Here is a 15099-nt window from a genome sequence, read left to right as displayed (position 1 = left end):
TCTCAGAGAAAACGTTCTTGCCTGGATCCTTTTGGCTGTGGTGATGTCAGGATTGACCCCCGTGGACCTGCTCGGTTCTGAGTACTCCTTCCACACCTTTTCCATCTCCCAATGTCCCTCTTCAAACCATATCCCATGCGACCCACACACAGAGTCCAGGTGCAGCCCACAGGGGGCGCCTGCACACCAAACCGCCTTGAAGGAGACGAGCCCGTGACCCCGCTCTCCTGCTGTCACCACTTCTTCAGAGATAAGAGGTCCTGTCCCCAAGGAAGGGGAATGCCCGAAGAAAATCTGGACTTGGGTCTGTAGAACACCGGCCCCTCCCTGGCCTTCTACTCGGTCATTCCCTAGTGGTCTCTAGGTCAGGCTCAACCCCACATAGTCACGTCAGCCTCGGGTCCAAGCGCTGTAATTGGTCCTCCTCAACCACTCTGCTCCTCCTCCTGCAGTTCGATTGGTCGGTGAGCGGGGTCCCGCCCCATTTTCCTGGAAAGTTCTTGGAAATCTGTCAAAGGTGTTTCCTTTAGCGGCCCTCGGCCCAAGACTAGGGAGCCGACGCCTCTGCCCGCACCTCTCCCCGCCGGGCCGCACAGCCGGCGGTTCTAGGAAGACATCGCTTCCGGGAAGGGCTGGAACACAGAGGACAAAAGATTAGGCTGCTCGCCCCGCCCCGCCCTCCCGGCCTGCCCCCGTCTCCCTTCTGGCCCGCCCGCACCGCCACCTCTCAGTCCCTGCCCGCCGCCCTTGCGCCCCGGGACCCAGACCTGCGAGCGCGACCCGCTCTCTCCAGCCACCGCCGTCTGGCCGAGCCCCAGCTCCGGAGCTGCCGCTGCCGCTGCCGGGACATGGTCCTCTGCGTTCAGGGGTAAGCGCTGTTCTTCGCCCCCGCCCAGCCTCCGAGCTGGCACAAGGCAGGGTACTGGCCTCGTGCTAGGTGCCGAGTATTAAGAGAGCCTGACGGGTCAGAAAGTGCCGGAAAGACCTCGGAAGTGACAATAGGGAGGGGTGACAACATCGTCACCACCTCTACTCGCACCGTGGGTAGGGAAACTGAGGGTCGACTGGCGACGGGAGAAACACAGGGTAGGCTAAGCTGGGGTTCAGGCCGGAGCAGGTAGACGCCTCAGGCAGCGCGGACTTCAAGACTTGGCTCACCTGCCCAGACCCCCTTCTGGGCCCAGAAAGCTCTACTCTGGCCTGCTGGCATACTGGTGACCTTGGGCCAGCCCCTGCCCCTCTCTGTCTTGTCATCCACTCTCCTGCTAGCAATTAGGCTCTTCTGGAGAAGCCAGCCTGAGATCCTTGACTCTCCTCAGGGTGGCACCTGCTAAACAAGCAGCTCTTGGGAGAGCCTAGGTTTAGCCCCGTCCTGTCTGGGGCACCCCCACAATAGCTTCACCCCTCCTCTCAGCCCAGTCTGGGATCCCAGTGTGAGAAGGAACTTGGCTTCTGCCCCGCTTTCTCCAAGTTTCCCAAAGACTTGCGGGGGTGGGCACTGATAAGACCTCTTGGCCTCAGCTAAGCATTCTTAGCACGTTCTTTCTGCCCAGAGCCTCAGGGACCCCTTCAACCAAGGGGTCTGATGCTCTCCAGACTGATCTGACAGGAGCTCAGAAAGCTCCAGGGAGAGAGAAAGATGTGAGTGGGTGCTCCACAGACAGGGAAAGCTCGGTGGCCCAGTGGCTGCTGTTATCAAAACTGGCATGGTACCAAATGAGGAAGGGTGGAAGGTGGAGCGAGGCTCAAGTACCCCTTGTTCTGAGCAGTCCTGTTTCCAGGGAGGAGTCCTGGAGGTGATAGGAAGACTGGACATAATTCAGTATTTCTCCTTAATTGTCTCCAGTATCTCCCTTCCTCCTCTCTGAATTTTGGGATTCTAGAACACCTTCCCACACCCCCACTGCCTTTGTTTTCAGGAACCCCCCAGTTCTGGGGTCCCACCCTCTCTTTCACTTTGCTCCAGCTGAAGATGCCCTTGGAACCTCAGATGCTGGGTGTCAGGGAGTGAGATTTTTAAGACCTACACATACACACACAGCCACAGACCAGCTGGTGCCCTCCGGAGGAAGGGAGCAGGGATTCTCAACTGTAGGTCTGGGTTGTCGGCTTTGCTGAAGGATCCCCCCTCAGGGCTGTTTGCCCTCATTGGCTTGGTCCCCAGGCAGAACTCACAGGCTGAGCTCCATAGCAGGCACACACACGTACAGGCCACCCACACCTGGAACACACCAGCCACCGCCCCCACCATGATGATGACACAGCTGTGGACACACCCCTCCCAGATATACACTCACTCACCAGGAGCTTGTGGTGACCAATACAGCCATTCACACACCCAGACACCATGTTGGCCCTAGAGGTACCCACATTCACATGTGCCCTGCTAAACTCCGGGGGCTCCATCTGGCGTGACCAACTAGCAGCCTACCCTACTTCGAGAAGTCTCCTGGGCCTGAGCTGAGCCCTGGATCCCAGCAGGCAGGCCACCAGTCAGTTCCTCGGAACTCAGCCTCCAGCTCCCCAAAATGGATTCCAGGGCTCTGTAGTGCAGTGGGAGTCGGGGTGGAGAAGTATTAGCAGGCTGTGGTGTGCCAGGGTCTTGGGGCCCCTTCTCCTCAAAGTGATCATGGGGCCCTGATTTGTTCACATTTTCTAAGAGTCACCTATAACCTACACTGCCAGATCTGGTTCCTGTGTCTGGCTCCTGCTGTCGGCTCCTGCCCACCTCTTCCTGCCTCATAGGCAATACCTGGCAGTGTTTACCCATGCCGTCATTTCTGCCTGCAGTCTCTTCCCCACTACTCCTCCCTTTGGCCTAGCAAACTCAGCACAGGAGCAGGCAGACCCTGACTTCCCCATGACATTCTTTGCTTTTATGACTTTGGATTGTTAGTTCTCCTTTAGGGCAGGGCCCAGGGTTTCATTACCTTGGTGTCCTGAGATCCAGCAAGGGACCAGACCCAGAACTTAGGCCTAAGGATTTTGTGACGAGGAGAGGACAAGCAGTCTTCCTTGGGAACCAGGACCATGCCCCTCACTCCCAGGAAGCCCCAGGATCACCATGCTGGGTGGGTTTCCCCTAAAGGGAAGCTACTGCTCCAGTTGCAGCCAGCTCAACAACCCAACTCTAGCCATCTGAGAATATAATGCGGCCAAACCCCTCAGTGTCTGGGCTGCTAGGAACCCTCATGGAGAGGGGTGGGGCACGGGTAGAGAAGCTGAGGTCTAGGGAAGAGCAAGGTTTGTATACGATCTAGTGCCTGGTAGGGAAGGCTTGTCAGGGTGCGATCCAGAAGGTGGAACGAGCACCCTGCCCTTCAGTGGCAGCTTGTGTTTATGGGAGGTGGGACTTGCCAGCACCTTTAGAGGCTACTGTCTACCCCAGACCCTCAGCTGGAGGAACAGAGAAAAGGATGGGAGTCTGATCTGTTTGGGGAGACTATTCTGGCCTCTAAGCCCTGGTTAGTGTGGACCTAGGTCCCTCCAACAGATACTCTTATCATTGGAGAGGTCACATGTGACCTCAGACATCCTACCATAATCTTGGGGCCTCTTGGAGGACCCCACACAGGCCCATCCCTTGGCTCAACCAGGACTAGTGCCATTTAATCAGCCCACCACTGCCAGGAGAGCACCATTGTAAGGCCTCTTTGCATTGAATCCTATCAGTGTGGTGGAGACACCAACTGGCCACTGTGAGCTAAAAAGGCATATAGGGAATGATCTGTGTATTTGGTTGGTCCAAAATACAGAGATTACAGTTGGCCCTCCATAGTGGCAGATGTGAAACCCATGGATACAGAGGGCCCCATGTGTTCAGTGTACCATGCCATTCATATAAGGGACTTGAGCATCAGCAGATTTTGGTATCCACAGCAGCTCCTGGAATCAGTCCCCATGAATACTGAGGGACGATTGTAATTACTGTTTAATAAATGTGGGAGGGCGGAGAAGTCTCTTTCAAAAGAGGGCTCATATGTGGGGAAAGTAATCAAGGTGCCTTTAGTGATGACAAGTGGGAAGTGGGGTACTGGTCTCACTGAGCCCATGGGTGGGCAGAGGAGAAACTGGGATTCATAGTGAGACAGACTGGCCGGAGGTCATGTGCCAGTTTGGGGCATAGGGGATCCCTGGAAACAGGGAGAACACAGGGCCTCCACTCACTGCCCATCTACCTTCTTCTAGACCTTGTCCTTTGCTGGCTGTGGAGCAGATCGGGCAGCGGCCTCTGTGGGCCCAGTCCCTGGAGCTGCCCGAACCAGCTATGCAGCCTTTGCCTGCTGGCGCCTTCCTGGAGGAGGCAGCCGACGAGACCCAAGCCAAGTCAGAGAGTGAGCCCAAGGTTCTGGACCCTGAGGAGGATCTGCTGTGCATAGCCAAGACCTTTTCCTACCTTCGAGAATCTGGTGAGTCTGAGGAGGAAGACAGGCCTTGTCCTGGAAAGTCTGATGGGAGAAGTTTAGTTCTGCCTTTTGAGTCTAATTTGAGAAACATGGCCCTGCCCAGAAGAGTCTGATGGGGGAGGTACAGCCCTCCCTAGGGACATATGAAGGGAGAAGCTGAGCCTTGCCCTGCCCTGGGTTGGTGCCCCCAGCTAATTTCCACTGTGACCATTTTCTTGCCCCCTCTACACTTGCCTAGGCTGGTATTGGGGTTCCATTACGGCCAGCGAGGCCCGGCAACACCTGCAGAGGATGCCAGAGGGCACATTCCTAGTACGCGACAGCACCCACCCCAGCTACCTGTTCACACTGTCTGTCAAAACCACCCGCGGCCCCACCAACGTGCGCATCGAGTATGCAGACTCCAGCTTCCGCCTGGACTCCAACTGCCTGTCCAGGCCGCGCATCCTGGCCTTCCCAGATGTGGTCAGCCTTGTCCAGCACTATGTGGCCTCCTGTGCTGCAGATACCCGAAGCGACAGTCCTGACCCTGCACCTACCCCGGCTCTGTCTACCCCTAAGGAAGATGTGCCTGGTGACCCAGCACTGCCTGCTACTGCTGTGCACCTAAAACTGGTGCAGCCCTTTGTGCGCAGAAGCAGTGCCCGAAGCCTGCAGCACCTGTGCCGCCTCGTCATCAACCGTCTGGTGGCTGACGTGGACTGCCTCCCACTGCCCCGGCGCATGGCTGACTACCTCCGACAGTACCCCTTCCAGCTCTGACCTGTCCAGGCATCGCCTAGCCTCACCCAGCCAGATCCTAGAGGGGATGCCGGCCCTAGCTGGACTTGGGCTCCCACTATCCCTCCTCCAGTCATCCTGGTGCCTGCATGCATCTGGCAGCTGGACCAGGAAGAGTCAGCAGGAGCAAAGCTTGGGGCCAGGGGTAGGGGGAAGTGTCACATGACTTGGAGGTCAGCAGCCATTGTGGTGGGCCATCTGTCAGAAGACAGGGAGACAGGCAGGACCTCGTTTCACCCTGTGGGCTGGGCCCAGGCTCCCACTTCCCTACTGTGGCCTCCTGAACTGCATAGACTTGGCTGGCCCTGGTTTCTCAGTCCACAGAGTGGGGCAGGCCCCCTCCTTCCAGCCAGCCTCTGTCTCAGGGAGGATGGGAGCCAGAGGAACTGAGGTCAACAGTGACAGTCCCCTGATGGGAGAGCAGGCCAGGCTGAAGGACTGCACAGTTATACAGTATTTATTTATTTATTCTCCTTGGGTTGATCTCAGCGTGAGCCAACCATACCTCTCTGCCCTGAGCCCTGAGTGCTCCAGAGACCCCAGCCCTGCCCCAGCTTCTCCAGCTCCTCCTGGTGGAGAGCCCCATTCTGAGATGTGTTGCTGGACCCAAGGCAGTCCTGGATGTCCTGGCGCTGCCCCACCCCTTGTGAAAGTGTCCACTCTCTTCTGCCCCCAACCTTGTTTTGGGAGATTGGGCAAATGGACAAGAAAATGGAGCCAAGGCATTAGAGCCCAACAGAGCTGGCCGCTCACCCCCTCGCAGGGCAGAGCCCTGCCTGCACAGAGCTGGTCTCGCTGGGGCATAGGCCCTGCATGAGTGCGGGTACTGGGCTGGTGGGGAGGACATGCTACTTTGAGAGCTGCTGCTCCAGTTCTTCTGGGTCTGTTTCCTGCCCAGGAAGGTACCTGCACGTGAGAGAGGAAAAGAAATACATATCTGAAAAGACTTTATAAAGTGATTATTACTTTGAAAAACAGTTTGGTAGTCTTTTTTTTTTTCACTGATTTTTCTGTAACGACAATAAAATTGTATCTTTCACTTACAGAGCCCTCAGTGGGGCCTCTTTTGAGTTCTGCACAGTTTGTCCCCTTCAATCTTATTATTGTTATCCCCCACTTTATATCTGGGTCAGCAGAGGCCCGGAGACCTATGTGGCTGAGCAGCCCTGCTAGTGGACCACTGAAGAGTGGAGGGGTTAGGGAATGGCCTTTCTCCACTCCTTCCCTCTTGTTCCCTCTGGAGGGTGGGAGGCAGGAGGTAAAGGCCAGTTGGATTGCCTGCAGGGTTAGGGTTAGGGTTAGGGTTAGGGCAGGGTCCAGGTTTGGGGTGGTGGCAGAGGAGCATCAGACCTGATAGAGGTACAGACAGGAGATGTCAATTAAAGACAAAGTGGAGAATTCTGGGGGGAATGGGTGCTATGGACAGCTCCAGGGGCCAGTGTCTTTTGAGATGAGGAGGCCAACAGTCAGAGAAGTCAGGGCCAGTCACTTTACAGGGAGTGCAAAGGCACCAGGGCATGACTGGGAAGCTCATATTCCCAACCACAAGGAGGCCTGGGGAAGGGTCATTCTGTGCAGCGCTGCAGACAGTTGAGTTGGGGATGGTGGCCAGTAAGCTGGCAGAATCTGACCTGAGGTGTGGTGATGGGGTTTGGGCCCAGCTGGCTGGGGTTTGAGGACTCTCTTCTCGCACTCAGGGTCCTGGACACCAGAAGTAGGTGGAAGAGCAACTAAAATGTAAACACTCTCCATTGTCTGATGGTCTGATCTTGGAGCACTTCAGCACCTGGAATCCCACTATGTCCTGAAATTTTCTGCCCCTTTACTTGAGTACCTCACAGGAAAGCTCCTCTGAACCTCATTCATAGCCTTTTAACACTTAGTTTAGAAATAGTTCTAACCTTTCTATTTTCTTAGCCTCTAGGCAATTAGAAGTTACAGCTGAGAAGAGGCAAATGCTGGCAGGTTGGAAGCAGGAAGGTGTGAGGAGTGACATGTTGATAAGGAGGAGGCAGGAAAGGATAAAAAGCAAGAACTATGGAGGCATAGGACCTTGAAGGCATGGAGATATTTGTGGCCAAGAAAGGACCTGCTACTGGGTAAGAGTGAGTGAGAGGTGGGTGAGGGCTCTCTGTACTGGGAGTGGGGCCCAGGCCCACATGTCCTGCCTGGCACTTTGTTGCTGGCTGCAGGGCCCGGCAGCAGCCCTCCTCCAGGTCACCATGGCCCTGCCAGTGATGTCTTTGGTTCCTCATTGTTTCAGCCTGGATCTCAGCCCCTTGGTGACTCCCAGAATGCCTGAGGTGACCCCTCTGTCTGCTCCACCCCCAGATCAAGTACCAGTAGTGGGGTAGTGGACACAGAGCAGTCAAAGGCAGGCTATTTCCCACCTGGTGCCATGGCCCAGACAAAAAGCTGCTGGAGCAGGAGGAAGCCCTTTGTTGTCCACAGAAGGGAGATGTCTCAGGGTGCCCGCCGGGTGCTGGCAATGGACAAAGGCTTTGCACTTTATGTCATGTTCACCACAACCCTGGGAGTGTCTAAACATTACCCATACTCCACAGTTGAGGAAACTGAGGCCCAGAGGGGGCAGGGGACTGTCTGAGGAGGTGAGGCACAGAACAGAGCTAACCCTTCAGGATCCCGACTACCCACCTGTCCCTGCACTACAGGAGGCAGCGAAGACAGGCGGCTGGGGGGCAGCTTTCAGGCAAGCTGTTCTTGAATGCTGGTTTTATCCCTGTGTCCCTGCCTGCCAAGACCTGCTAAGGTCTCTGGAACCAGTGGCCTAGACAACAGGGTCCTATCCCCCTCATCCTCACCTTAGCCCAAGCCAGGGTCTAGCTCTTGCCTAAGGAGGAGCTGGCAGCTACTTCTGATCTGCAAGATTTTTCTGCTTCAGTCTTCTTTTCACGTTTACCTATCAGGGGAGTGAGTGATGCCTGCCTAGAACAGGATTAGTGGAAGGCATGTCATTGGGCCCCAGCCCCAAGTCAGAGACCCAGACTAACAGATGCTGAAAATCCTCTGGTCACTGCAGTCACCCCTGGGTGGTTCTGGGCTGGTGAAAGGAGCACACACTGGCTGGGAAGAAAGATACCACATACAAACAATAACTGGTGGTAACCCATTACCAATTAAATCCTTTCCCAGTGCATGTGCTCTTTGGGCACCAACTAGGCCAGACTTCACCCAGGCCCTGGGGTCACAGCAGGGAACAAGATGGACACATTCCTCAACCTTGTGGGGCTCATGGGCTGGTGGGTGACAGATAATAAACAAGTAGACAAATGGGCACTCAGGACAGGTTTTGAGAGTGAAATGAAAGCAAAGCAAGGGGCAGGGAAGAGAGTGGCTTTGGGTGGTGGGGACATTGCCGCAAATGAGAGGGTTGGGGAAAGCTCTGGAGCAGGGTGGCACTGATCCTGGACATCCAAACAAAGAGCAGGAGCTGGTTATGCAGACAACTTAGAGAAAGGATATCCAGGTGGAAGGAGCTGCCAGGGAACTGCCCCGAAGCAAGAACAAACCTGGTAAGATCAGGAGTAAGAAGTCTGGGATGGCTGCCCAGGAGAGCTGAAGAGACAGGATGGGTGGAGAAGGCAGAGGGAGCACATGGACTGTGTTCTGGTGTGGTGGAGCATTTCTTCAGAGTTTAGAAAGGAAATGCTATGATCTGATACTCATTTCTAAGGGGTGAACCTGTTAGCTGAATGGGGATGGCCTAATGAGGGCCTGGGGGCTGGAGCCCAGAAAGGAGGTTGAGAGGTATGGGATATGGCAGAATAGGGTGTGGTGGAGAGTGGAGGAGGTGAGGGCTGCAACTAGGTGATCTGGGTGGGGTTCGTGCCCCATTAAGTTCTCACTGCAGCCTTCCACACCAGCAGAGGTTGTCCCCATTTACAGCAGAAGAGGTAAGTAAGACTCAGAGAGAGAAACTGTGGCTTTTTCAGGATCACACAGCTTGTGAGGGACAGAGCTGGGGTTCAAACCCTGACTCAGGACGTTGTTTGTGTAACTGCTGCTCTGCTCTGCCTCCCAGGGGCTGGCATGCTAAAGCCTTGGCACTCACAATGCCCTGGGGGCATGCAGAAGGGGTGGGATGATTCAGGAGGGCTTTCCGGATGAGGGGGCAGGAGTTAGGGCTAGGGGCTGGGCCCTGGAGGATTCTGCCAGACCAAGGGTAGGTGGGTTTAGAGATTGATCCTGTGTGGTGTCCCACCTTGAACTCACGATGTCCCTCTAGAAAGACTCTGGGACAGAGGCACTAGGCTATCCAGGTTTCTCTTGTCAATCAATGAAAGGTCTTGCTGGGATGCTTTACTCATGATCACGGAATGTCCTAACACTCCCTGAATCATCAGGGCCCCTGTACCTGTGTCCAGCTTCTAATCTGCCAACTGAGCAAATCCTGCTGGATCAGAGCCAAAGAAAGGTCTGAATAGGGCAGGGGTCATGGCTGGGCTGGCTCCACTCTTAGATGGGAACTCTCCCACCCTGCACACCTGGCCCACAGTGAAGTAGAAGGGCAAAGAGCCTGAAATAAGTCCTGACCAAGAAGACAGGAGGATTCTGGGGACCTCACAAAGGCCCTCTTCCTCCAGAAGAAGTGGAGCCCGTGCAGGCCTGGGCAGCCCTTTCATGCCAACCTGTTAGACCAGTTTTAATATAAAGCAGGTTGGAGCTTTGCCAGGAATTCAACATCCTCTCCTGGTGAATGTGTCCTCCCCACCTTTGACTGCAGGGTGTGGGGCCCCCTCCCCAGCTTAGGCAGGCCACACAGCCAGTTGCCCAAGGGGTCATTCCAATGGACAATCTGGGGCAGCAGGCTGGGGCTCCCACTTCTGAGACTCAAGGTAGAGGAGATTCCTGAAGGTCTAGTCCTGGTGAGCACATCCCCCACATCCTGCTTTTACCCCCACCTTCCCTCAAGTGATGCACACAAGTGCATCATGTTCTGTGTACTTGGTTTTGGGGGGTTTCCCGCAAACTCACTGAACCTCAGAAGATTCCTCAGCTATGAAACAGTGACAGCACATCTCTCAGAGGGGACAGGGGGGCCCCAGGAGGGTTTATTTGAGGTGATACGGAGGAAAGTCTGAGATAGTTCAACCTGGCAGCACGGCAGCTGTCACTGTAACTATTTCTTGTCCATTGTTTTAATCCCCTTTGAGAGGTGGGCCAGGCAGGTGGGCCCCTGAGGGCCTCATGGGGCCTGCAGGGCAGCTGGCTGGAACTCTCCATAGCTATAAGCAGCCCCTCACCCCACCAGCTCTGATGCTGCCCTCTCTTCCAGCCCAGCCCTTCACCCTAAGGCGTCATATGCCAACCAAGGCCTTGGGTTCTAGTCCTTGTGAATAGACCTATTGTCTGGTCTCTGCATGGGCTGGGGTGGAGGCTAAGCCAGTCGAACTGTCTAGCAACTTCTCTTGTAGCTCCAGTAGAGACTAGGCCATCTGCTACCCTTGCCCACACCTGGAAGATGGGATTCCCTCAGGCCTGTTACTCTCCCAGCCCTCAGTGGTCTGTGCCCTCAGAGGTAAGTTATAAGTGAGGGAGGTAAGCTGGGTAGGTGCCTCTGGGTCTGTCCTATTTCAAAGCTGCAAGCCTGAGACCCAGAGAGGCAGAGTCACCCAGACACACAGAAAGGAAGCAGGCATATGGGGTTGGAACCCAGGGCTTTGAATCCCAGGCCAGGACTTGTCCCCCTCCACCCTAGAACTCTTGAACTTGAGTCGGCTGCCTTCTGGCAACTTGAATGGCCTGGTTCAAGGTCCCCCAGACTCCCTTTGTCCAGACCTGGACTCTTCACTGCCCTCTAGACATGCCTCCACTCTCCTCCCATCTTGGAGATAACCCTCACATTCAACTCCCTAGCCTGTTGATTTCCAAGTCCCTCTCCTTTGCCCCTCATCCCTCTCAAGCTATCCTTTTGCTGCTCCTGCTGGCTGCTTTGCCCAGATCTAGCCTTACCATTGGTCACTCACCTGACTGGACCATCCTGATGGCCTCCTCATCGGCCCCTTCAGCCCTACCACCGTCTTCAGAGTGAGGGGCTTGCAAACCCAATCTTGTCCAGCCTTCCCCACTTAGTGATATTCACAGGCTCCCCTCATACCTCGCCCATGTCTCACCCTAGGCTCCAAGATATGGCTTCTCAAACTGCCAAGCCATTCCATTCTGGTTTCCTCCAAACAGCCCTCCAACTCTATCATTCATCCTGGAATATCCTTCTTCCTCACTTCTGCCAGGACAAACTCTTACTCACCCTTCAAAACCAAACTCAAATGCTCTTTTTCTGAGAAGTCTTCCTTAACTTCTCCAGTACTTATTCATGCCTGTGTTAGGCACCCACTGCATCCTAGGGAATCTCCCTGGAATTTGAGTTTTCTCAGGTCTCTCCAGCCTGGGGAGGAGAAAACATACTTTCTATAATAGGTTCAAAACAGCCATTCTTTGGCTAAATTTCTCTATTTCCCTTTTTCTCCCTTTCTCTTTGTCTGTCTGTCTGTCTGTCTCTCTCTCTCACACACACACACACACACACACACACACAGCTTCCCATGAAAGTTCCCTGGGGATGTCTTTGAAGAGGCAAATCAGCCAAGTGGAAAGAACTCAGGCAGAGTTCAAATTTCAGCCCCTTCAAAATCACCCTGGGATCACAGGCGGATAACCTCTTGGAGCCTCAGTTTCCCCATCTGTCAAACAGAAATAGTGGTAGTGCCCATGCCACAGAGTGGTTGGAGAGTAGCCATGCCTGGCTTTGGGGAAATACGGAATGAGTAGAAGCTGATGTTCATCTCTAAGCAGGAGATGCAGCAGACCCAAAGAAGGAGGCTTTTTGTGTGGCCAAAGCTTTATGCTCAATGGAAAGACAGTTGCTTCCATGACCCAGGCCTGGCTGAAGCAGGCAAGGCCCAGAGCACAAGAAGTGGACTCTGAGGGCTGAGGGAACTTGAGACTTCCACAACTCCTCCAGGCAGTCCTCTAGGATTGTTCATTTGCACAGCCCCCACTAGGGAGACCTACAATCCAATGGTGTGGCTGGAGAGGGAGTGACTCGCCCCACACCCAGCACCAAGGAGCCAGACTGTGCCATTCTTGTCACCAGAGCTGGGCTCCTCCTCCATCAGGAGTGAGGATTTCACTCATAGTCTGGATTGAGCCAAACCTTTGTTCTAAAAGTGCCCCTAACCTCTCAGCCCTCTCCAAAGAAGCCCCTCTCTGCTCCCTACCGCCACCAGTCCTACTTTTGAGCAACAACAGTGTGTGTGTGTGTGTGTGTGTATGTACACACGCGCGTGTTGACCTTTCCACTTGGCCAACATTCCTTTGTTTTTCTCAGCTCCTTCGGGTAGAGTAGGAGGAGCTGTTAGGAGAGCAGGTTCTCAGGAAATCTTTTCTCCAAAGCCCATGAGACAAAGAGCGCAAGGAGACACTGGAAAACGAAGGCTTATCCAGAAGAAGACAGGTTCCCAGGGCAGAGGATTGTGGGTAAGAGACAAAGAGAAGTGTCCTAATAGAGAGCTCTTAACCTCAGTGTGAGTGCCTAAGGGGGCTGGCTCCTCGGCATCCTGCCCAGGTCAGTGTTGTCACCCTGGCATCTAGTGGGCAGGCTGAGCTGAGGCAGGCAAAGCTGGGTGACCCTGGGCAGATTGCTTTATCTCTCCGGGCCATATATGTCTCAAAGTAGACCAAAGTCCTGAGTTTGCTGTCAGTGTGATCAGCTCACGCTCTCTCTATGCCAGAGGAGTCCAGGCTGGGTTTCTATAGCCCTTTTTCTCTACTCAGAGCCAGCAGATGCCTGATCCGGGGCTGTGAGCTTTGGGGCAGTAGCACCCTCTCAGCACTGTGGTAATCTCCCCCTCCCCCACCGTCTCCTCTGGGTCTCAGTGACTGAACTAGGGAGTGCTAGGCTCCACGAGGATCCCTGGGCCTGGTAGAAGGCAGAGAAGGCGTGGCATGGGCACCCCCGCCCCCACCCTGGATGAGGTGTTTTCGCTAGAATCGCAGCAGCTGCGGCTAGAGGCCTCTTCCCAGGAAGTAAGAGCAGAGGCCTCTTCCAAGAACTCAGAGGAGGCCTGCAGGCAGGGGAGGGGGGAGTGGGGGAGTTAATTTTAAACCAAACAGCCTTCAACGCTCCTCAGGAACTGGTTGCTCAATGTGATCTGGCAGGTCCCAGGCGGGTCTGCGGGCCTGGTGCCAGCTCAGGCTGAGCCGGGTGTGTGGAGGACACGCCCCAGAGGGGGAGGCCCAGTGACCTTGAGGGAAGTTGGGCCCTGTCCTTGCCCACGAATCAGGGCCTGTCACCCCCAACCCCACCTACCCAACCCAACTTGCTGAGGGTGTGGGGTGAGATGATTTCCTCTGTCATAATCAGGCAGGGTGAAATTATAACAAGATTAATAATATAGGTGTCATGTCCTTCCAAGAACTGACTATCCCACTCCCCTTCCCTGCTCAGAACTTGCCACTCCTGTCCCCTGGCTTGTACCGCTGGAGGTTATCTGATGAAGGCCTGCTCTGGGGCCAAAGTAAGGCTCGTGTCATTTGCCTGCTAGATGGGACTTCGGGGTGGTGGTGGAGGGATGGAGGGTGGAATGGAGCAAGTTGGGCCCAAGTTCTGAGCCTAAAGGGTGAGTCTCCTGTGTGTGCAGGGAGGCTCTGAGCTGAACACACTGGGCCTACCCCCACCCCCATTGTTGGCAGGGAGTCAGAATGCCTTCACACACATTGACCTCCGCCTCCACCCTAGTGTGGCCACCCCCTCCAGACTGACAGCCTAAGCCCACCTCTCAGTGTCTGGACCCCAGAGGCCCCGCCCAGGGCACCCCTTCCCTCCCTTCCTCCACCAGCTGCCCAATAAGACCCAGCAGCCGGGGCGGGGTGAGGCCTGTGTTCCAGGAAAGGATCCTGGGCAAGAGCTGCCAGGAGCCTCAGTTCTTGGAATTGGCTCTGCAGAGCGAGGGGACGCTTCCTGGAACCTCTTGGCCACTCCAGGGAGAGGCTCAGAGACAGGGCTGTGACCTAGGTAAGGGAATGTGGTGCTGAGGCCTCAGCCGGGGTCCTTGCCCCCAGTAAGCCCTCTCTGATTGCGGGTGTCCCCTTAGACTCCCCTATCTTGACACTGAGTCTGGAGGGCCCTTCTAAGGGATCTGCCAGGACAGGCCCAGATCTGGTGCAGCCTCTTCAGTACCTAGCGTCCAGCCCAGGGACAGGCACAGTGTTGACAACCAGAAAGAGTAGGGAAAAAAGGGGAGTGTGTGCCTGGGGAGAAGGGCATTGTGCAGGCGTGGGGACACAGGTGAAAGCGGGATGTTAGGTGTGAGTGAGCAGCCAGGGGTATGAAGGGCTAAGGGGGAGAAGGGAGAGCAAAATGCCAGGCCCTGCTTGCTGAGTCCCTTGTTGGTGGACAGACAACTTCTGGTCAGGACTTCTGTCTCTCCTTCAGGCCAGTCCTTTCCTACAGGGCCTCTCCCTCAGATCCCTGTCCCACAGCTGAGGTACGGGGCCTGCTCCAGTGTCAGGCCACTTGGTGTGATCCTACCACCGGTGCACAGCTGTGCATCCTGAGCACACATCTGGCCCATTGGAGCCATAGTTACCCTATTTAGAGAATAAAAAGAAGCTGCAGGGCCCCCAGGAAGGCCATGAGGGTTGTGACCCTATTCTGAGACTGGGTTGGGGCCTAGTCACACTTCCAGGGAGCTGCCATAAGTATTCGTATCACAGGGTCCCAGGGTCAGCAGTGGCCTTGAAGTCTGGCTGAGGGGACCGGGGAGCATGTCAGGGCTGGCACAGAGAAGTAAGGTTCTCCCTTTCTGGTTGGGTGACCTTGGGGCAGACTTTTAACCACTCAGAACCTGTTTGCCTTCAGAAGAATGGAGAACCCTAACTGGCCAAGACTCTC

At 55.2% G+C, this 15099-nt stretch overlaps 2 protein-coding genes across 7 annotated transcripts in view; one reads left to right on the top strand and one right to left on the bottom strand.

Annotated features, from left to right (window-relative positions):
- The first annotated feature begins 406 nt into the window (after window positions 1-406).
- Window positions 407-6229, top strand: CISH (cytokine inducible SH2 containing protein). Its single transcript, XM_006196354.4, has 3 exons — window positions 407-868; window positions 4189-4409; window positions 4645-6229. The coding sequence occupies exons 1-3, from the start codon at window positions 849-851 to the stop codon at window positions 5166-5168; spliced, it is 765 nt and encodes a 254-aa protein (XP_006196416.1). The 5' UTR covers window positions 407-848; the 3' UTR covers window positions 5169-6229.
- The window catches only part of HEMK1 (HemK methyltransferase 1, mitochondrial release factors N(5)-glutamine), a 32945-nt gene continuing 23801 nt past the window's right edge, over window positions 5956-15099 (bottom strand). For 4 of the 6 annotated variants that reach the window (XM_072941335.1, XM_072941337.1, XM_072941342.1 and 1 more), the window contains one exon: window positions 5956-6092. Coding sequence is in view for 1 of the 6 variants with exons in the window: in XM_072941338.1 (XP_072797439.1) it covers window positions 11578-11592 (15 nt within the window). In the remaining 5 variants the exon portion in view is untranslated. Of the gene's footprint in view, window positions 6093-11454; window positions 11593-15099 lie in introns of those variants that run through there. The other 2 variants (XM_072941338.1, XM_072941336.1) reach the window with 2 other exon arrangements.

Source organism: Vicugna pacos, chromosome 17 (assembly GCF_048564905.1).
Source record: "Vicugna pacos chromosome 17, VicPac4, whole genome shotgun sequence".
NCBI classification, from domain to species: domain Eukaryota; kingdom Metazoa; phylum Chordata; class Mammalia; order Artiodactyla; family Camelidae; genus Vicugna; species Vicugna pacos.
The sequence above is the reverse complement of the archived record's forward strand: the minus strand, read 5'-3'. Positions and strand labels throughout refer to the sequence as shown.

What these genes read in the sequence shown, in the direction of transcription:
- CISH (XM_006196354.4), top strand. Translation starts at nt 849, where the DNA reads ATGGTCCTCTGCGTTCAGGG. An exon ending in ATGGTCCTCTGCGTTCAGGG is followed by an intron (nt 869 to 4,188) that starts GTAAGCGCTGTT and finishes ACCTTCTTCTAG; the next exon opens with ACCTTGTCCTTTGCTGGCTG. An exon ending in TTCCTACCTTCGAGAATCTG is followed by an intron (nt 4,410 to 4,644) that starts GTGAGTCTGAGG and finishes ACACTTGCCTAG; the next exon opens with GCTGGTATTGGGGTTCCATT.